General features: G+C 38.6%; 1 protein-coding gene across 2 annotated transcripts in view; it reads left to right on the top strand.

Annotated features, from left to right (window-relative positions):
- The window catches only part of LOC132325752 (probable acyl-CoA dehydrogenase 6), a 75,454-nt gene that overhangs the window by 39,976 nt on the left and 12,397 nt on the right, over window positions 1-23,081 (top strand). For both annotated transcript variants that reach the window (XM_059843329.1, XM_059843336.1), the window contains 4 exons: window positions 5,852-5,981; window positions 9,831-9,937; window positions 15,927-16,094; window positions 21,333-21,506. In XM_059843329.1, the coding sequence (XP_059699312.1) occupies window positions 5,852-5,981; window positions 9,831-9,937; window positions 15,927-16,094; window positions 21,333-21,506 (579 nt within the window). The remainder of the gene's footprint in view (window positions 1-5,851; window positions 5,982-9,830; window positions 9,938-15,926; window positions 16,095-21,332; window positions 21,507-23,081) is intronic.

The raw sequence follows: 23,081 nt of genomic DNA on the forward strand, positions 1-23,081 counted from the left end.
CTCAGTGAATTTCATTTCTGTGGTGGCAGCTGTGATGACATCTGTAGCAAGAAGGAACAGAGTACAGCATACAGTACAGAATAATACAGAATACAGAAGAAGTTTTGCAGGAACACACAGTTTGTGTTGTTAATTGCTCTTGGAATTGTACCTGTGATGCCAGCCATGAGTGCTTGAAAAGTAATGAAAAGCCAATCCATATTTTTCCTTTTCCAAGGGCTGCTAGATCATGAGTGAAACTAAAAGTTTGGTTAACAGAGTAAATCCTTACCTGTCCTGAAATTTTTGGATTAAGGTTTACCTGTGAGAGAGCAAGTACTGAAGGTGACTGTGATCTTTCTTTACAAATAAAATCAGGAAGCACTATAATTTTTCCTGGTTTGGGACAAAATTTCATTCAGATTGGGGGAGTTTGGTCTCTTTTACAAAGGTAATCTGTTAAAAGGAACTTTACAGTGGTTTATTTGTGTCTGAAGGTTTTTCCTTTGTTGGTTTTTTTTAGTTTGTTGTTTTGATTTTTTTTTTTTGGTGTGAATTGATCTGGGAGGAAGAAATAGCCCAAAAATAGAAATGTCTTACTCTCAACAAGACTAAAGTGGACTCACAGCTTTTCTGTTACTCTTAATGAGGGTTTTTTTTCCATCTTCACCCAGCCTGAAGCAAATAACCAAGAAGGCAGGAGGTGTTTTCTGAGCTTCATCAGTCTCAACTTTTCAGAATGGATTTATGGGAAATTCCACAAGACAGAGAGTACACCTTTGGTAATTCTTTAAATCCCTTCAATATAAAGCAGAGGAAAGGAATTCTGATATGGATTTCTGTACTGTCCTACCTGATGACATTTGCAGTTATGTAGATTCAAGGCTCTTTGTACTTCTCTGGAGTTGAAATTCTTGAACCATATTTATGACAGGTAAAAAAGGTTTGAGAGCTTAAATTTTGCTTCTGTTGATGTAGGCTGTAATGAAAACTAGCAATTAGCTTTGTCATCCTAATGTCAAATATAGGAGTCTCTCAGACCTATCTTCAAATTGGGATTTGATTCATGTTTTGTCTTTGACAAATATGAGAGCACATTTTGGGGTTTTTTGGAATGAGGTAGATGCCCAGAGTAGAAATAATACTGAGTGATTTTCTTTGGTGTAGATACACTTCACTGAAACTTTGGAAAGTATGTAAACACACAAGATAAATTATATAAGCATAAGAATTTAAAATGGAGTTCTGGATTCAGCTGCATTGTGTTATCACCATTCCTTTATCCAGGCTCACTTACATTCTTAAAATAATGTGAGGACCACCTGTTTCACCTTGCTTCAATTCACTTACAGACCCTTTTCACCACAGATATTGTCATTCCCACTAACAGCTGCTAGATGGGATTCAGAAGCAAATTCCAAATAGAGGCACTTGTAAACTCTTACAAATTTTTGACTAGAGACTTCAAGCCTGTCTCATCATGGAACAGTCATATTTGAACCGTCCTCTTGAACAAGTGGCAAGAAATGCTCTGGTCTTCACTAAAGTGAAATGATTACATGAAAGACTTCAGCTTCTCATTTGCCTTTATGACTCCTTTTTCATAGACTTTCTGTGCCTTTGTTTCTCCAACTGGTCTTCTCACCAGGGCTTCCATTTTGACATGTTGCAACTAGAGATCATGTCTTGCTCTTTTATTTGCAGTTTTGGGCATCATCTGTGCCATCTACTCTAAATTCACATGTAAAACTCCTGATATGCTAAGCTGTCAGATTTAGTAGAATGTACACTTGTGTCTTTTAAAACCAATGTTTTTTAAGATTCACTGTGTTCTTTTGGCTTCCTACTCCACTGCCAGTTTCTACAAACATCACATGTAAAAATTTGCTGGTCTGTATAAAATAAGGAGCTTTTGTGGGTTGGGAATGTTCAAATAATATGATGGTGGTGATTAGTAGAAAAGCAGAGATCCAGTTTAAAGGAATAGGTCAATATGCTGACCATGGTGTGGTGGGTTCATCTTGGCCAGCCCCTAACTCACTCCCTCTCTTCAACAGGACAGGGCAGAAAATACAATGCCAAGGCCTGGCTGTCGAGGAAAGTCAGGGAGATTGGCTACCAGTTACCATCACAGTAAAAAGCAGACTTGGCTGGGGAAAAATTATTTTAATTTCCTGCCAGTTAAAAAAGATTTGTGTGATGAGAAGCAAAGGCAAATTAAAGCAAGGATGTTCCACCATCCTCTTCCCAGGTTCATCTTCCATTCTTCATTCCTGACTCATCTACCTCACTCCCCACCCCAAGCAGCACAGCAGGGTGGGGATGGGAGGTTTTAGTCAGTCCACAGCACATCCTCTCTGCTCTTCCTTCCTCCTCACACTTTTTCCTTCCTGCAGCTTGGGTCCTGCCCATGGGCTGCAGTGCGGAATCTTTATTTAATTGTGTATTTCTGTGCTCTCTGCTTTGGACCTTATATTTTAATTGCTTCATAAAAGAACCTGAAATCTGACAATGGATAAGATATAGTATTGGGCCATTTAACAGCTGGAAGTTGTACTATTATCATCAAACTGTAACAATTTGAACATAGTTGAGTTGCCTCTTTCTACCTGTTTTCAGCTATAAAAGCAATAGTGCATTAGACTTTCTGCCTAGTTTAATCTACTTTGTGCTTTGTTGTTTTAATTTTCTTGCAAATTAAAATTGGTAATGTAGCCAAACAATTCTCTAAAGGTCTCTCATCTCATTTTAAAGTAAAATGAAGTATTTACCCCAGAAATGTTTTACATGTGAATATTTAAAGATACTTTGTTATTTTTGATGTGGAGTTTTTTGGTGTAGGTTTTTTGCGGTTTATTTTTTAGGAGTTTTTGTGTGTGTATGTATTCGTTTGTATGTTTTGTAAAGCAATCAAATCTGGAATTGATTTGATTTCTTTCAGTATGGATTTTTCACCAAAAATTTCACTAAAATTTTCACTCCTATGTTAGGCGTGGTGTTTGCTCTTCTGAATTAAAATTTAATTGACCTATTAGCATTACCTCATAGTACAGATACTTCCAGGAAGTGGTGTTTGTTGATGAGACTGGTGAATACAAACCAACTACCACCAGCAAATTGCCTTTTTTGCAAATAAGAATTATTCCAAAAAAGAGAAATTTCTGTCCTAAATAAAAATTGAACATTAATTTCATAAAACTTTTACCATCATCACTGAAGCAGATGGAAATAAGAATGGCTTGGTGGTTTTGTCTCAGATTGAGAGCTGAGTCCCATGACATGGAGGGAAATGTGCTCGCACCAGCCCCAAAATCGCTGCCTGGAGTGTTGGCAGTGGGTCTGCGAGCACCAGGCTGCCACTAGGAACTGAGGAAAAAAGGAAATTTCTTTGGTGCTTGTAGCCAGCACTGCCTGCTAATGCTGTGAGTGATGCCACTGGCAGCCTGGCTCAGTGTGGAGGGCCAGTTCTCCAAAGAGATGGGACACAACTGTGTTTAGGCACGGCCTAAGTTACCTGAATTACCGGGGATGTAATGGCACAGACTGACCTGACAAATCAGTCTCCACCTTGATCAAGTATTCGGGGCTCAAAAAGACATTCCCTGTCATTGTCCATCAAATCACTCACATCTCTCCATGACACTTTAACTTCTAGGCTCTTGGAACTGATGAAAGCTTAGGTGTGGTCTGAATAATGGTTTTACCATTTCCTTCTGCCCTTCCTGCCTGTATCTGTGGTTGTCTCTTGTGTTATCCATCCCCAGATTATAAAATCTTGGGATTTTATTATCTCTTTGCCCAGCAGGACTTCCCTCTCCACCTCCCAAAGCTTCATTCTGCTCCTTTATTCCCTTTGGTCAGAAATTATTTCATTGCTAGCCTTTTAAAAGCTGGCCTTTTGCAGTATTTTGTTTTTAAAGTGTACTGCTTAGTAACTTATCTCAAATGAGAGCAAGAAGAGTCTGTTATGTGGTAATATACAATGGATTGTGGTATGGACAAGGAATGTCTCTAAGCTGTATACTTGGATAAAGTAGCCCTTCTTTGGGTCAGTTTTGTACATAACATTCCTCCTGGGGAGTTACTTAGGATAAATCAAGAAACTAAGGTTTTGATCTGTGAAATTTAAGTGAAAGATGGGAATATAACTGCCTGGTAGAACAAACTAAAGGTAAAATCAGTAATAACAATAGTCTGTTAATAAAAGCTTTGACTGATTTAAAATAAAATTTTAAAAAATCTAATGAAAAGGATTTGCGAGGTGCCAGAACTGAGGTTATCTATTATAATTCTGCTATAGATCCGTGAAAAATTAGGAAAATCTCTCTCATGCCAGATATCTTTAAATAGTCTTGCCTTTACATGCACATACAGTACTGCTCTTCAGAGCATTTATTGATGGGGGCTGTGTAAAGGCAAGAAAATTAGATTATCTGTTTTGTTAAACACATTTCCATATTGCTGATGTTTCATTGTACTGCTTAAGCTCCCAGCAGGAACTTTAATTTTGCATTTTTGAGAAACAGTATTTTCAAGCAAAAGGTTGGTAAAGTAGCAGGTTTTTTTTAATTCTGACAGTCTAGACTATTCAGTATGACCTAAGGACAAATGTTTTTGGAAACCAAATTTTATGCTTAGCCTTTCCTATTGTGTTTTTCCTCTCAGCAAAGAAAGGATGCACAAAGATAGGTTTTGTGGGTTTAGGAAACAGATGATAGCATGCAAAGCCCCATGTTTATATGCACTGTGGTGTTTTGACCTTTATTTAATGGTGTTTTTTGAAAACTTCAGAGCAGGTCAGGGAAGGGTGTGCTCAGTGTTTGAGGTCAGCAAGTGAAAACAGGCGAGGGTCATCTGCCCCTTATTGTGTGTGTGAGGGGTGAGGGTTTGTATCTATTAATTTGGAATTTTCTTAGCCGGTCTTCAAAGAAGCTAAAAGGAAAAGAAAAGAAGCAGCATTATCTAATCAAAGCTGCTCAGTCAACTACTGACGTCAAGTAGTAGCCTTAACCTTCACTTTCTCACTGTATTTCTCTTGGACTATAAGCTATTTAACACAGCTAAAAATTACCTCATCCATCATAGCAACGTAGCCTTTTTCTGTGCCTCACTATGTAGTGGGTTTATCAGCACTGAGCATGGGAATGAGGTGAAGAATAATTTCTTCTTTAATTGAATTTGCAGATTGGAATGCTAGGGGGAGAGGGGCAGAAATGGGCTGTGCTGACACCAGGCCAGCACCCCAGCTTGTCAGCTCCCTGTGAACAAGAGTGCTTTAATCACTGCACAGAGCGGGTGCAGGGTGTGGAATAAATGCATTCAGTACTGCAGTTGTGTCTAACATGAATTTTGAGCTACAGCAGTAATTCAGAACAGAAACACGACCTGCGTGTGGTCACACTCCGTGCTGACTTGGCTGCTGTGTCTGAGAAAGATGATTGCATTGTGTGATGAGAGCGGGTGTCAGGTGTTATCATGGGGAAATAAAAGCACTTATTATTACCTTGTGGTGTGATTTGTTCATATGACCTTGCTATTGGAAAGAATAATTTTGCCTTCTGGTATCATTTGCAACAGCATGTCACTTCTTCCTGCTGTTTCCAGTAAAAGTAATGAGGCTACTTAGGATACTCAGAGGTGACCTGATGTGCACATAGATAATTAGAGCAGGTGTCATTCTCAGTTCAGTTCTCAATATTGTAGAGAATAATGTGGTATTGCTTTTGTGAAAGGGAAGCTGGTAATTGTCAAATACTTTAAAATTAGCAGTTAAAGTTGGCAGTCCTTGCAGTAACAACATCTTTTTTTGCTGTTTTTCTTGTTGCTTGTGCCAGTCTAGAATATGAGAATGACAGATTTGTTTTTTCCTCAGAATATGGTGGCATGGGTTTGGACTTCTCCTATAATATTGCAGTGGCAGAAGAGCTGGGATATATCCGTTGTGGAGGTATTCCCATGGCCATTGGAGTGCAAACTGGCATGGCTACCCCTGCTCTTACAAGGTAATTTTCAGAAAGTTTGGTTTAACCTAAATCCCAATTGTTATAAATAGAAAAAAGCAATACTGTTTACTGTAGATTTACTTCCTAGTAATGCCTGAGGAAAGAACCTACTCTCTACTTCTCTCAGTTTGCTTTAGGGGAGAAAATACGTTATCTTCATTTTTTTTTAATGCTAGAGTTATATGGATTATATGTTAAAACATAAACCTTGTTGAGTAGTAGATGATATGTTTACAAACACAAAATATTGGTACCACAACCAATTTTAAAAAATTTAATTCCAGAATCCAATTTGTTCATGTTTGTCTTTTTTTCTTATATCCCTGTGCAGTTATACTAAGGATGCATTTAGTTGTAATGATTAAGATCAGTCTAATTCTGCTTTATAACTTACTTGCTCTTTTTCCAGCTTTGCAAGGTGTCAGTCCTAAAGTTGTAGCACATATGTCATGCTTCCTAAAAATGCCCATTCTAGGCAATTAATAATTTTTCTTTTTCTCATCAGCTATGTCAGTGTTCCCATGTTAATTGCTTACTCTCATTTAGGCTCCTGCATTTTCTTAATCTAAATTGTTGTGGTTTTTTCCTCCCTCAATAAAAGTTACCAACTTCTTAATGTAGGAGTTTTGCAGATATTCTGTGTCACAACCGCAGTTCTTAAAACTAGAGTGGGGCAACTGGTTGATCTAGCAGTTGGAATTCCCTCAAATATGGATACATCTAAAATTCTGGAAGATGAGGGTGGGAGCTAAATTCCAATAATTATGTTGAAATCGGGAATTTCTCTGCACTAAACAGGTATACAAGAAAGGAAGTTTTGCTCAGAAGAACATTTTAGGGATTTTTTGATAATTTTTAGGGGCTTGTTGACTTTTTTCCCCATTCTGAATGGAAATGCCTGTAAATCTACTGAAGAGTCTGGAATATAAGCTCTATTCCCTTGGCACTGGCTTATCCTGCCATATGTGTGACTTTGGCGGTCTCATCTACAATGAATTTTTCTTAAAGTTTTCTTCTCCTTTGTGTAATGTAACAACGGCTTGCTAAATTCATGCAGTTCTGTATGTCTCTTGCAACAGTGCCTTAGCTATAGTCCCACTGAGAATAAGAATAGTATTTTAAGACTTCAGACAGTACTGACTTGCCCTCATGACAGCCTTTTATTCAGGGGTTTAAAGAAAATCTATGGGTAAAAGAAAATGGGATTTTGTTCCATTGCAGTTTTTTGGCCTTCACAGTAAAACTGTGAAGTTATGCATCTTTGTGCTAGTGAAATCCTAAAGTGGAAGTTTTTGGAAAATAACAGTGAAATTGTTGTTAACTTGATGAAATCTTTAGTTGAGTTTGTATCTGTATTATTGAATTTTTCCCCCACTGCTGAGGCAATTCCACTGGCTATTTATACAGTGCAGTGCCCCCCCACACATGTAAAAGTGAAACTTGGTAATGAAAAGAGAAATCTGCTTGCTACAGGAAATTTTGCCTGTGTGTATCTTTACCTCATGCTGTGTAGTGGGAAGACCAAGTGCTTGTCCTGGGTCATGGATTCAAATGGCACCCATGTCCTGGATGCTTTCTTTAAAAGTATCTTGTATGGTGGGGATGCTAAACATGTTCATAGAGAGAAGTCAGATTTTGCACCTTGGCTATGCATTGTTGCACAAATCAAACAATAATGTGGGAATCAACCATCAACCCCTAAAAAAATCCTCTGTAGCTCTTTGTTGGCTTTCATAACCTTGGGCTTTGTTCAGCATTCATCCAGCACATATTGAGTGTACCCACAAACTGACTCCATGAATGTGATTCCTGTAATTCCCAGAATCCCCTCAGTGAAGCAGTAACACTTTATAAATTTAAGAACTTAATAGATAATGCTTTGTCTACAGTGATCTGACCTTTGATGTTTTGGAACATAACTTTCTGCCAGGTCTTTCAAATGCATTCAGATATAATACTGCCCTTCTTGCTGACAAATAGGTGGAGAAAGCAGCTCCTAGCTGAGGCAGGGAATGATATGCATTTCCCAGTGTTTGTAGGCAGGCCTGTAGGGTGTCACATCTGTAGTGATATCAAATCAGTGTGGAGCTGCTTGTCTCAGCACTAAGCAGTGAACTTACCCTTTTTCCACCCCTGTTGTTTATAGGCAAATAGTAAGCAAATTTAAGATGGGCAGAATTTTACAAAAGTGACATATTTTTAACACAAATGCTAGCAGCTGAGCAAGAAGCTAGCTGTCCCCTGCAAGGCATAGAGACTCACCATCTTCTGAAGATAGTGTTCCCCAACTAATAATTTTTTTTTTTTTAATTGCAAAACAACATCTTCTATAACCATATTTTTGGAAAGAACTGAACTGTTTTCTGGAACTCAAAACAAAGAAAGACATCAAACCAAAAATATTACTCAAAGCAAAGTTCTTGCTGTGAAAATCCTCTGTTGAAATACTGAAGGTTAGCAAAGTTTCAAGCATTAGAAAACATTGCCAAAAATCACCACTATCTGCTCTCATAATCTGATTTTCCATGTTGTTGGTTAGGCTGTTTGTGGGTTTTTTTTTTTTTTTTTTTGACTGATGAATGTGCAGCTGGCCATACTTAATCAGGCCCCATGGAAAATTAAAAACCAAAGTTTGCTGCCTAAAAATCATGGGTACTTTGTTCCAGTATGCTAGAGGAAGGAGTAGGCACTCCAAACTTGCTTCTTGTATTTATTTGGGATTGCTGCTGTGATTTGCAGCAGGGTCAGCACTAGGAATTCAGTTCCTTGTGTGCACCAAATGGAAGTGTCTGCCAGATCCCAGTCTGTTCTCTGGCTGTCCCATGTCCTTTGTGCCAGGGTTAGTTGGAGGGGATGACTTAGTCTTAGCTTGAATAGCACCACTGCTTTGGAAGTACTGGGACAATGGTTTAGCAGGAGGCCCCAGTGAGCCTAAGGGGCGAGTGGTGATGATGACCTGAGAAGCCTCACAACAAAGAGGAGGCTGAGGAGGAACTTGAATTTATGGATTACTGGGCACAAGACATTTCATGACCCAAGGAATTTTTGAGTCCCACAAGAAAGGTCCAAGAGCTAGACCATGAACTCACCATTCTCGCTGCAAGAAGAAGTCAGTGAATCTTAATTAGGACAAAATCAAGCATGAAATGAGATGTAGCATATCTTAAATGGATACAGTCTTCTAAACAACAGGAAAACAGCATGTGCCTCTTAACTGAATTTAAATAGAGCCAAGTGAAATTTTTTGTTAAAATACGATCCACAATTTGCTGTTTCCCTTTTAATTTTTGTGGAGATAAAAGAACAGCTGGAAGAAGCATTAATGGATTTTACTGCGTGATTTAAATGTAGATGTGAAATAGAAATAATTTAAATACAGGTCTTTGCAGATGGTGCCCATCACTTGTCAAAAGTTTTCAGTCACCACTAAAACCTGGCAAAGAGATGGTGCAAGAAAACAGAGACCAGGTCCTCCATCCTGGTGGTTGCAGAGTAGTGCAGGAGCATTGGGAGGAATCCTCAGGGGTTATGTTTATTTAGATCTGGAACTTTTAAAGCAATAGCTATGAAGATAAATTTTGGCCATCTAGACCACACATTTCTGTGGGAGTAAGATGCCTGAATACTTTTTAAAACTTCTTTGAAATGATTGTGACTGCACTTCTGGTGAAGACTCTGAATCACAGCTTTGGAGGGTATTTATTCTATCTTTTGGCTCTGGGACAGCTTTTATGTAGTCATAGGAAAATTGATCACTGTGTGGGTAGAACAAAATTTGTAACTAACTTCTGAATAAAATTTACCTTCATAGGGTTTTAATATTCTATCTTTTTTGCTATATTGTTGTAGGTTTGGTTCTCAAGAATTGAAAAAACAGTTCCTGGTACCAACAATAGCTGGTGATTTTGTGGCTTGCTTGGGAATCAGTGAAGCTGGAGCTGGGTCAGATGTTGCAAGTAAGTCACCCTAGCAAACTGTCAGTTTTAGACAGCCTGATGTTTTAATGGAAAGAATCTGTTTTTCCTGACCCTTCACTTTGCCCCCATCCTTTGTAAGAAACAAAAGGAAGGAAAGTCTGGTGTGGTGAGAGCAAAAAGTAACATTCCAGGAATATAACCCTCCCTTCTCATGCATCCAAAGCAATCAATTTTAACATATTTGCCAGGTGAATCAATGGAATAACCTTGTATAGGCTGAGCACAACAGATTAATGCAGCTTTTATGCTGGCCCCAGTTTTCTTCTAGTGCTGTCCTGCTCTGTCCAGGCTCACTGCTGGCAGGAGCACTCCAACATCTCATCAGCTGCACAGCCACCTTCAGTTGTGCAACTCTAGATGTCCTGACAGGGAGCAGAACCCGTGTAGCTGGACTAGAACTGCGGCTGCCTTGACAAAACCTCTCCACTGAATGGGGGAAAACTACAGAGCCTCCCTGTTCTGAAAATGATGGCATCACTTTCAGAATGATTTCCTCTTGTTCATCCTTCACCTCGGCCCCTTCTGTCATTCCTGTGAAGCAAAAATATCTCTCAATTGGTGATTGCTTTATTTAGAGCTAATGAAGAATTTGCAATGTCAAATCTATTATCTTTATGATTTAGTTACTTTACATGCAACTGTTTTTTTTTGGTTTAGTGCAAGAATATGTTTAGAAACCAGGACAAATGAAACTATTATTCTGAAGTGCCTGAGGCAGTAGAAAATTTGAAAAATTAAATCAAAACAGATACAGTAGAAAAAGAATATATGTCTCCTCTGATGATAAATCATGGACTGCATGGAAAAGGGAATGATAAATGACCACTTTTATAGGTCTTTCTGTCTTGTTGGACATAGCATGGTCAAGTTGACCACATTGTATCCTTACAAATTCCTGAGACTTCTTCCTGCAGACAAACTTGCCAAGTATGACAGACATTTTTAATCCAAGGAATCCTATATCCATCTCCATGAGCAAACTCCTTTTGTTTTTTCAAGGCAAATAGATAAACATCCAGTGCTTGAGCAAGGCTGCAGCAGGTAGATTTCAAGAACATTAATGTGGATAATGAAATAATGGGACTAAATCTTCCTGCATATTTCATTGCTGTTTTCATTTCTGGGTTAATTGAATTTATTCATAAGAAGAACTCCATAATTTTAGTAGATGTGTTTATTAAATAGTACTTATTAATAATGCTTACTAATTATAAATAATAAATATAAAAATATTGAATTTCAATATAATTTAAACTGCATTATTGCTTGTTATAATTTAAATATTATTAGGATCGAAATAATAAATTGTATAATAGCACTTATTAATTCATTTATTAAAGTAATTATAAATTTGAATTTTGCTAATATAAGAAATGCAACATCATTTATTTTAATAAATGCCTCTCTAGTTTAATTAGATGATCATCAGAAAATTCTAAATAGGAATTTAATTTTTTTGATGCAGTGTTCCAGATAAGAAGTAACATAAATATGCTTCCAACAGCATCTTGTTCATCATCTAGTTAAAGTGGTATGATACACTTAGATGAATGCAGTTAGAAACCAATTTGGAATCAAAGAGGATTATCTTCTGAACCTGTGCTGCAGCTTGGAGACACACTGCAGGATGAAATGAAAATACTTTTTCCCCTGTCCTGGAAGGTTTGATCCCTGATATAAATGCCAAATCCAGCTTACAGTGCTTCTGAAGGGCAATTGAATGGACAATTTAGGTATGAGCAACAATAGCTTGTGTTCTGAGTTGCACCATTCTGCACCATCTCCAGAGGGCCCAGCTGTAAAGCAGACTGAGGTGTGTGAAACTGCACTTGGTGCTTCCTTTTGTTGCTCATGCCATTGGGATGTTTGTGTCCCTAAGAGAACTGAAGGGACATAGCAGCTGTTCTCATGTGAAGGTTGGGGATGTGCTTCTGCCATGTGAGCCACTGTATTTTAACCTGAAGAATGATGCAGAGTAAGGTATCTCTCACATTTTTTCCTGCAGTTCCAAAATTGCTGAAGGTGATATGAACACAGAAAACAAAAATAATGTTTACATGAGAACTGAACTGTGCCTCAAACTAATTTATTCAGAATTCAACAGAACAAAAAGGACTCTGTATATTAGTCTAATTCAAAATTCATATCAATTTGAAGGAACACCTGTCTGCTTTCAAGTGTAGTTATTCTATATTGTCCATAGTAGTGACCACGTGCACCAAAACTAGCACAGAGTTGGCTTGAGAAGAGAAACAGAACAGTACAAATGGTACAAAGAGTGTCTTTAATTTCAGGATTCTGGTACTACAAAGCATAAATATTTGTGTCAATTTGATTTATATTGTCTCATTCTATCTCACTCCAATTCCACAATTTATAGAATGTGGTCTGTGGGTATATATAAGAGACCACGTCATGGAAAACATTTTTCTCACACACATCCTCTATCTTCAGCTTATGTTCAGGTATCTGCAACTAGCAACACTGTTCATGTCTACCTCTTCCACATAAAAATCTTGCTCCATTTTGTCTCAGTGGAATCCAGCCTTTCTGCTTTTCTGCATTGAGTTTGTCTTTTCTGAGCATAAAACCCCAGAATTTCACATGGTGTCTATAATGGCCCAAATACATTTCCAACCCTGGAAGAATTATTACTCTCCAATACATGATGTTACACAACAGCTTGCAGACTTGTGAATCCTGTGATTAACTGTGGATCATCCTCATTACCAGTTTGCTATTGAAACATTGCAGGGTTTAGCAATCACTTTTATAACATTGTGTCCAAGTACTTGAATTTACCAAGTTGAATTTGAAAACTCAAGATTTTTCCTTTCTTGCTGGGCCATACTTCAGTTATCTGTGTTGGTGGTGTCTCCCAAGTTTGTGTCACAGACAAATTTAATTAGTTTATTCCTGTCCTTTTAAAGATCACTAATGCAAATACTGAGTAGGTTTTGTCCAGAGGCTGGTATCCAGGGAGGGGCTTAACTAGTACACTCCCTGCGCATCAGAACTTCTTCTTTTAATGAAACCTGATGCAATTTCTGCTTGGCCAAGTTCCTTATGCACATTTCCACTTTTATCCTAATTCTTATATTTTCAAAGTTTAACTCATAGTTACCTAGTAGAGTTAATTTCACTTCCTTGGGTTCAATAGGATTTTTCTCTAGAAAATCCTATTTCATAATAAATCAAGTTTGGTTTTGATAATATTCTATGAGTAAATTGAATTCTCTTTTATTTCCAAATGTATTTTGAGGCTGTGCAGAGTGCCAAACTAGCAACCTCTGTTTTCACTAATTTCAGTCTTTCTTGTACGTGTTTTGCTTTGTCAATCATATTTGAATCTGTCTGTAATCTCCTGTGAAATATTTCTTTTTTTGAAAAGAAATGCCTAATTTTTTTACATGCCTAATTTTTTCCCATCCTCTTTTAATTTCTGTGGCTGAAACAATTTTGTTTGCCACCACAATCTTTGGTTTTGGTGGTTTTAACCTGCAAGATTTAACTTAGTTCAACCTGTTTCAGTACTTGTATTCTAACCTCCAAATTGTACCTTACTTCCATGATTAATTTTGTTCATTTCCTGCAAGTCATTTCCTGGTTTTTGAAATTATTATTCATTCAGTTAGACATGAAGGTATTTCCTTAAAGTTTTAGGTTAGTTTTGTTTCCTGTGCTGATGATGTAAATTTCAGATATGGGTTCTTCATATTTTACTTTAAGGATGCGTGTTACCTATCTTTGACTGTAACATTGACCTTAAAAGTTGAAGCCAACCTTACCTTCAGTCAGATCTATTTGAGTGCATGGCTGGACTCAAGTGCAGTAGAGAAGAAAACTGAGGCTTGAGTACGTGTGATTTGAACAGTGATGACCAGCCCTGATTGCTAATATGGCATCAGCTGTATCATTGGCCTCTGGTGATGCCTTGTGCTCTTTCCTAGAAGGGCTCCTCAGAGAATGCTGTGTAAGAGGTTGTGAGAGTCAGTGGTGTGTTCCTGCAAAAATGAGTTATGGAGCACCCACTGACGTAGCCTTTTCTCAGAGATATGCTCTGTCAGGGAAAATAATTAGTCAAATATTACTAATTATCTTCACAGCCATATTCCTGAGTGACTATAGTATTCCATTTGGCTATAGTAAGTAGTTAAGTAGGTTTTCAAAGCCTGTTATATTTTAAACATATTATAAATTATATCTTGGTTTGATCATCTTTATTGATAATCTCTAATTAAAGAGAACAAATTCTTCACAAGATAATTCAAAATAGCTGTTTCTCAAGTGTTTGAAACAAACTGAAAATTGAATCTGGAGTACTTGAACATTCTCATTAGTAAGGCACTTGTTCTTTAATCTGGTGGTTAGGCCCCTCTGACGCCATGCCTGCAAGAACTATTTACATTTGTGGTAACATCACAGTGCTCATTGTGCAGACCTTCTATGGCACTTCTATCTAATCTCTTCAGTAGCTGTTCCACAACAAAGGGATGTATGATGTAAATCACTGTGTATGCTCCCATCCTTGTCACACCATTTCAGTACAGTCATATTTCTTATTCCAGCTCTTGTGTGTCCTTCCATTATTATTTAGTCTCCATGTATATGAGTGTCCAATGTCTGTGTCCATGTACTATGAGTGCCAGTACTTTAGATTGCTTAAGCTTCTTGGCATTCATTATTATACAGATTTCATATCGAGTCCCTTGGACAGATTTGCCACAGTCTTTTTATTGGGTGAGTTCCTCTGTGTCTGCTGGTTTCATCCACATGATTACTATCTCTTTCCCTTGCTTACATTCCTTTACCCATAGCTATATCCCATACTTCCTTATTTTATATCTTATATAATTTTCTCCTATCATTTTTCTCCTGTGCTTTCATTAACAAGAAAAATTTTCAGCCATGCTGACCTCAGTCCCAGTTTATCTTCTAAATGCAGATCAGATACTTGGGTTTGCTTTTGGTTTTTGTTTAGAGCCCCAGGGAAGAATGTGCATGTGCAGACTGAGGTAATTGTGTACGAAAGTGTAACCAGATGACTTAAACATGCCTGCCCACTCCACTTGGTGTCCGACTCCTACCCTCCAAGTCTATGATCCCCCTTCAGTGGATGGTCTCTTATGGATTTCATAGTCTTGGTAGATTCACAGATGTTATTAAGAGTGTGGCTGGGTTCTCTTATACCATCACCTACTTATAGCTGGATATCTGTTGGAGAGTCTTCATCAACTGGGGCTCTTGTCAAAGAAGTTCAGTTGCAGGGAAAAGAGAGGAGCCCTTTGGAAACTCTGCTGGAGGATAAATAATAGCTAATGATTCTCTCTGGCTGTCTGTTGCAGGTTAGGCTGCTTGCAGCATGATGTGACGTTGCAGATGAAAATAAGATTGGTTTTTGCCAGGGTGTATAAATAGCAGGTGTTTAGAACTCCTTCATGCCCACACACTCAATGCATTCAGACTTGGCCTTCAGTAGTTTACTAGCTTTGAAGGTATTGCAGCACTGTGACCAAGAGCATGCAGGAAATGCATGTTGATTTATGTTTATGCATTAACAGATACAGAGGCTTGTGTTTGTTTAAGTCATGACTCTAGAATTAATGGCCTCCTCAGGAGTAAGGCACACAGTAAGAGAAACTCTAACAGATCACCTCACGGTGAAATGCTTCTCTCCCAAGTTTTTGACCACCACATTTACTTAGGAAGTTTTCTGCTCTCATCCACTGGGAAGAAGACTCCACCTAAAGGAAGGTGGGAGAAGTGGTCCTGTTTCCCTGGCTTGCCTTCCAAGAGTTTTCCAGTCTTGTTTGCCTTATGGCCTGGAGGGCTTATAGGGCAGGAGAGTATGAGGGAGAGCCAAATAGTTTTCTGTCTGAGAGCAAGGGAGTGACTCTGCCAGTCATACCTGGACCAGTATAACTCTCCTTCACAAGAATAACCCTTCATTTCCTGTGTTTTGAAATAGATATCAAGACAACGGCTGTGAGAAAGGGCGATGAATATGTCATAAATGGTGGTAAGATGTGGATTACGTCTGGGACCCAGGCAGACTGGATGTGCCTCCTGGCAAACACCAGTGAAGGACCTCCCCATCAAAATAAATCTCTCATATGTCTGCCAATGAATCTACCTGGTAATAACACAGAACTCTCTGTCTTCTCATTTGATTTTATTGGTGTTCTTTGTATGCCTGATACAAGAAAGAAAGGTGTTTAACAAAAATATATTTAGAGAAGCTGTTCAGATACATTTTCATGGCAATGATTCATAACCATATGAAAATAAAAGGATAAAGAGTTTAGAGATTTCAGACTTGGGAAATACCTCTCAAGCCTGGTGGGCTTCCTGAAGAAAATTGCAGGCATATTCAGAGTGTTTCATGGCTGTGCTGTGCAAAGGGATTCCCTTCACCAGGGCACTATTACCAGTTAAATTATAAAAATAGTCTAAGAGTTAAATATGGGCTGGAGTAAAAGATTCAAATATCCTGGAAGTAGAGACTTGGTTTTGAATAAGACTAGCAATTCAGGTGAAGATATGGAAGAAATACTTCCTAAGCTAAGGCTGCCATCCACACAGGTACATCCACACAGTGTCTGTTCCTGAGTAATCTACAGACCTCACAGAATACACGAGTGCTTTATGCATAAAGAACATCATCCAGAGAGGATGCAGTTGATTGTGCCAGTGGGGATCTTTTGCAGTTTTGACAACTGTTCAAAAGTTTATACACCTTTTCAGTTTTACCTCATTTTAATATTTAAAAATATGCATCATATTAATTTACGCACTATATAATATATAGTATATTTAATACTTAATTTTTAAAGTTTATTTTATGCTAACAGTTTAATACAATTTAATAATTTAACAGTTTAATACAGTTTAATACAATTTAATAATTTAACAGTTTAATACAGTTTAATACAATTTAATAGTTATTAAATCTAGAATAATGTATATTAAAGTATTTATATATAAGATATTTATACTCAGGGATCTTTTGTTCATTCAATTCAGAGTATTTTACACACAAAGTATGTGCCATTATTGGCATTTCACAAGTAGGAGCACCACCATAACAGTGAAGGGAATGTCTCTATATTCACTTAATGGATTAGACTGAGAACAAAACTCAGGTCTCCAGTGTTGCAAAAGAGGATGATGAGAGCTTCTTAAGGGAGTGCCTTTTAAGTGAATTTAAGCATGGAGTAAGTCAAGAAAGTGAGTTGCCTTGGGAATCAAGCAGGTTCTGAGTGAGCTGTGAGTTTCTACTACCTCTGCTCATGCCAGACTGGCTTTGAATGGGAGCTCATGGAAGACAGACCTGAGCTGCTTCACTAGTTTCGAACTTCATCCTTATTGAGAAGTGATGAGCAAACATGTAACTTACAGCCAGAATTGCTCTGAATTTCCAGGGAAATTCACTTATCAGCCATCTGCTGAGAGGTGAATGAAGTCCTTCTTGTGATTTTTCATGGAAGGGTCAGAATGCAAATGCAGTACTTCTTCTCTGAGAGCGATCTTCTTAAAAAAACAAAGCAGCTGACCCGCAGCTGGTGGCAGATAAAATACATAGAAATTGACTTAGAGGTTTTCAGCTACTTGGCTTGTTCCAAAAAGACACAAGTTGTAATTGCTCTAGGAGAGGGGAGATGTTAGATCTCACAGCCTACACACAGACCTTCTTTACCTGCATTAAACAGATTTAGAGTAGAAAAATTGTCTGAGACACTTTATTCTGATCTTCAAAAGTGTATAAGTCCTTCTAGGAACAAAATTTGTGCTCCTCAAAATGCATGTGTTCTAATTCTTCTGTGATGATACACATATTTATCTCCAAAGGGGTCACAGTACCAAGATTGGCGACCTTTTGAAATGAAGTATTAAGGCTGTTGATTGTGTTCTCTGGGTGAGTCATATCAGAAGTGAGATTTTTCAGGAAACTCCATCTGGTTTGAAACATCCTAAGGATGTCTGTCTGCTAAAGATTGTGCTCCATGGAGGGCAGCAGACCAAGGCTGTACGGGAAGTGTCTGGAGGACATCACAGAATGATGCACTCTCAAACGTCTGTGGATGTATGTGTGTCAAAGCTCAAAAACAGCTGCAATGGAGAGCAAATGTGCTATGTCTGACTCACCTCTGCAGGCACCAGCCTATATGGCTGGGTAAGGAAGGATCTGTGGTGTATTTTTGCTAAAAATCTAAGTTGTTTTGTATTTATATAGGGTGGTGGGGAAAAAAAAGAGAGAGAAAAAAAATTCCAAGTATGAAAATGAATTATTAATTTCAACAATTGATAGTTTGTTGGATACACAAAGTAGGATTTGCTTCTTCTAATTTTAGATATATATACTCTCTAATCTGGGCTGAAGCAAATAATGGTCTAGATTTGACAGACACTGCTGAATCTATTTCTCATAAAGGAAGTTTGGACAACAACGCCATGGATCCACATTAGATATCCAAATTTGGTGAATACTCCTCATACAATAACAATGCCTTTAAAAAGCAGCTGAATTTTTCATATAATGAAAGAGAATCTAGCAAGCTGCAAGATGTCTGTGTATAAGGTATATAGACAAATGGCTTGCAGCCCTGATATGGTAACTATTTTGTCCTCTAGTTTGTCCTCTGAATCCTCAGATAGCTCTAGGGGAGATTGTAAAGAGGAGTTAATAAGGAGAAGAGCAACCATCAAAAGAGAAAGAGTGTGTTTCTTGGATTGCAATTTAAAATGTGTCTGTTTCCATTTGTAATGGCACTAAATGGTGTCAGGAGAGAGCAACTGCCTTTTTCTCAAGATAGAATACAGAAAATAAAAGAGATTGTCAGAATGCTAGAGGAATGGGAGAAAATAAAAAATCAAAGATGCTTGGAAAGAACTGCCCAGGCAGAGAAATAGCAATCCATCTCAATGATGCTGGTGCTAGTAGCTCAAATGGCTCTGTTACAGTGATTCTAGTAAGTCAGGTGCCCTTGTTAAATTCAGATTTGTGAGTTATTGCATATAATTTATTTAATACAGATGAACACCAGGAGTTAGCTGGACCAGTAATTTCTACTGCTGCTGGTAATTTCTCATTTGTAGTACCCCTTAGGAAGAGAAGGAAGGTAATTACATGAAGGGAGATTTTGATGCCCCCATAGTGGCCAAAGAGGGGATTATATATGATTGCCCTCCATGGTGTAAATCATGTGCTAGCCTCAGAAGGGGCATCCCATGAGACTGATGCAGCTTGGTCTCCTTGTGCGGGAGATCCATGGATTAAGAGCAAGTTAAACTGGTAGGGCATGACAAAGGGGCGTGCTGCTGGACCCAGGAAAAGTGAACCACAACCCAATCTGGAAGAACTACAGGTAGGAATCATCAGCACATTTAGCTCACTAACCAAGCCTGTAAGAGCTGTCTTCAGTAGTATTTGCTGTGTGTGGATCTGGGAAGTAAACAACGGGATTAATTTAGCAATGTAATAATGAACTGGCAGCAGTTGTGCTTTCTTGAGGAGAGTCCTTCTAAACCACCCACTAACAAGAGCAGTAAGTGCATCTTCATATGGGTCAGGAGCAGTGATTACATAAAGTCAGTTGGCTTTAGACCATACATGATCTCTGCAACTCTCAAAGAAGCCAAATAGCAGTATTCCAATGGGAAACAATGTTCCTGATTTCATCTGGACTTGCTTCTAAATTGATCAGTGTGTGGTTATTTAGCTATGTTTTTAATATGGAAACAAACTACAAATGATTTTTTGGCTGACTGAGTACAAATTACTGGATAATTTTCAATTCAAAAGTCAAGAATTTTTATACAGCTGTCTTGATTTTACTCCTGCATTGATCATATATCAAAGCAAGTCTTCCTAATACAGAATCTGTTTACAGCTTGGTTAGTGGAGAAAAAAATCTTGAGTGGAACTTGTGGAAGTCTGTGTGAACATTGTTCTCAGAAAAGTCTTGGCATTTGTAAATAATGTCAGTATTTCCATAACCTTATTTAGTGCAGCCAGAGAGAGTAAATTTGAAGGAAATGACTGCCAACTTCTTCTGCCTACAAAAGCAAAGTAATTTTCATATGTCTGAAGGCCTCCTGTGAGTAAAGGGTGAGATGTCTGTATTAGTTCAGAAGGAGCTGTTTTCTGAAAGCTGTGAAGAATAGCAAGATGTGAACAAGTACAGAGGAACCAGAACAATCTGTGTGGTGACCAACCAGGTTCTACTGAGCCACGCCAAAGAGTAGTAGGGGATTGAAAAAGAATAAAGAGGAAAATAACAACAGAATACCTTCTCATCACAAAGCTGGTTGGAATAACATGAACATGAGTAGTAAAAAGCTTTGATTTTCTGGCAAAGATACATATGCTGAGTTGGAGGACTGTTTTGCTACACATACAGACTTGCCAGATGTAACTAACGTGTTATGAACAAATCCTTATGCCTGGTTGTTGTCCTCCTTTTGCTTTTGGAACATTCTTGACTTTCACCCTGAATATTTGAATTAGCTCCAGATCAACAGGGAGATAAAAGCTGAAGACAGGAGAAATGCCACGGGAAAACAGTGGGTGCCTGTTAAACTCTCATGGCACAGGGTAAGCCATGCTTGCATCTGAACAACAGCAGGGAAGAACTTGTAGCTGTGAAAAAGCAATGGGAAGGAGTCCTGCCCAGGGTGATGAGGTGGCTGAACCCTCACGTGGCCAGACCTGAAAGAACCACCTTCATCTTCAACACCCATGCACGTGGGATCAGAGTCAGTGCTGTGTAGACAGGTCTGTGGGGAACCAAACCCTCCTCACAAACATACACACGTGAAAACAGACAGTGATCACTGTACCAGAATAAATCAGCGTAGGCTAGGAAGGGGAGGATAAATGAAGAAGAGAGGGAAGGAAGAGGATTTCCAGGAGGAGAAATACTCTTAGCTGTAGCTTAAAATGTAGCTCTGTTTTTTGTCCTTACTGAATATTTGTGTACTGTTTCATAGCAGTGCAGGCACTCGGCAAATATTGCCAAATTGAATTTCAGCATTTTATTGTAATGCTAGATAAAAATCAAACATAAACAAATAAATATTGCATTGTTTGAAGACCTGTGTGGAATAAGATTATTATGACTAATAAATATTAATTATTTGGGGATATAGTGAAAAGTGGGACTTTTACATTTAACGTGTAATAAAGTGGAAAAACATTTTAAAATAAGAATTGTGACATTTCACTCCAGAACACTGTTATGTTTTTCCTGAAGGTAGGTTGCACTGTTGTCTTGGAAGATGCACTTACATCTGCAGACTTTTCCTTCTGAAAACTTTGTATTTGTTCATAGTGCTTCTATTTTTTGTGGTCTTTCCCATACACCTTTCTCTTCAGGCATTCATGTTGCTAAAAAGATAGACAAACTGGGTATGAGGTCATCGGACACAGCTCAGATCTTTTTTGAAGATGTAAGGGTCCCCTGCAAGAACCTCATCGGTGAGGAAGGAAACGGTTTTACATACCAGATGTTGCAATTCCAAGAAGAGCGGCTGTGGGGAGTAGCCAGTGGTAAGTCATCATTCATGCTTCTGCAGGGACACAGGGGTCACTCTTTGCATGACTCACAGCACTTTTCTTTTCTGGTAAGTTGCAATGATCTTTTAGGATCTGTTTTTGAAATCCATCATAGCCTGGATACAGATGACATTCCCTTTCTGTAGAAAATTTCCTTTTTCTGTACAAAAACCTGAAGCAGAATTTAATTTGTGAGCCATTGCAGAGGGTCTTTTTTGCCTTGTTTCTTTTTCTTGTTGCTACTCTGCTAAGAAAATATGGCATCATGTTATGTCTATTATAAATATAGTGCAAAGGCTATCACAATATCAGCATGAAATAGAAGGACGGTAACTTTTCCTATAGTACAGTGCGTTATGATGCTGATCATGGATTTTAGAAAATTAACTGATTTAGAAAATTAGCTTTGTTTTGAAAATCTGTTTTACCTCTGTACACTTTGGATATAAGTGGTACATTCCTTTCCCTGAAGTTATCTTGTCACAGAGTTTATGTTACTCAGAATTCAGGCTGTACTCAAATCTGTGTATTTGGGTTATATGGATCCTGGATATCCCAGGAAACCAGATCCAAGTCTGGATTGTCTGCTTTCAGCCTGCAAACCTTCTCCCTACCCCTCAGTGTTTGGTTCTTCAAGTTAAGTAGAATGTGGTTTAGTGTAAGAAGATTGGTCCTCTTTAGATTCCAGGGTTGTCCAAATAATGTCACTGTATTCATGCTCCTGTGCATTCCCTGTCTGTCACTGTCTGTGTGTGGCTGGGGAACTGAGCATTCTAAGAGGTGGTGTTTTGATTCAGTGAACAAATAATAAAAGCACTCACTGTTTTGGGCTCATCACAGACCAAACATTTTGGAGTTCAAATGCCCTCTAAAAAATTTTTTATTGAGACAAAGTTCTTAGTTCAGCCTGAGAAAAATAGTACATGTGAGAGTAGTTTTTGCAGAGGACAGGAGCTTACACTTGATGAGGATGTCACTGCAGACTCGGGCAAGCAGGAGTTGCGATCTTACCACTGCTTCTGCTTTAATTGAGGTGTATACAGACTGCAAGGATGTGCATTGTGCATTTCTGTGCTCAGTTTGAAGTCTAAATTAAACAAACGATGAGAAGCTCTGGGCTGCAGTGAGACTCCCCAGGCAGCAGAGTAGCCGGCAGCATTAGTCATGCCCGAGGCAAAAGTTACAGGCGTGCTGACAGCATCAATACACAAAGCCTGGCAGGTTAGATCACTCCTGCTAAAACCACGGGCAGCTTGGTACTGTCCAGTCTTGCACAACTGCCTGGCTGTCACTGTGCTCTGCCAGGAACTGGAACACCAGGTTTCAATTCCTTTTTTTGTCCAAAACAACGCAGCAGGAGCAGGTGAACCCTTGCCCTGGATGAGCAGCCTGGGAAGGGCCTCTCTCCTTGCCTGCTATGGCCAGGCAGGGGCCAGCCGGGAGGAAGAGTCTGGGAGCTCACCAGGGAGAGGGAGCTGCCTTCTGCAGTGGCTACTGTGTAAATCTTGCTGGACCCCTTGGGTTTGCTTTTTTTTAACTATCTGATATAAAATACATAAAAGCATTGGC

This window comes from Haemorhous mexicanus, chromosome 1, assembly GCF_027477595.1.
Source record: "Haemorhous mexicanus isolate bHaeMex1 chromosome 1, bHaeMex1.pri, whole genome shotgun sequence".
Taxonomy (NCBI): domain Eukaryota; kingdom Metazoa; phylum Chordata; class Aves; order Passeriformes; family Fringillidae; genus Haemorhous; species Haemorhous mexicanus.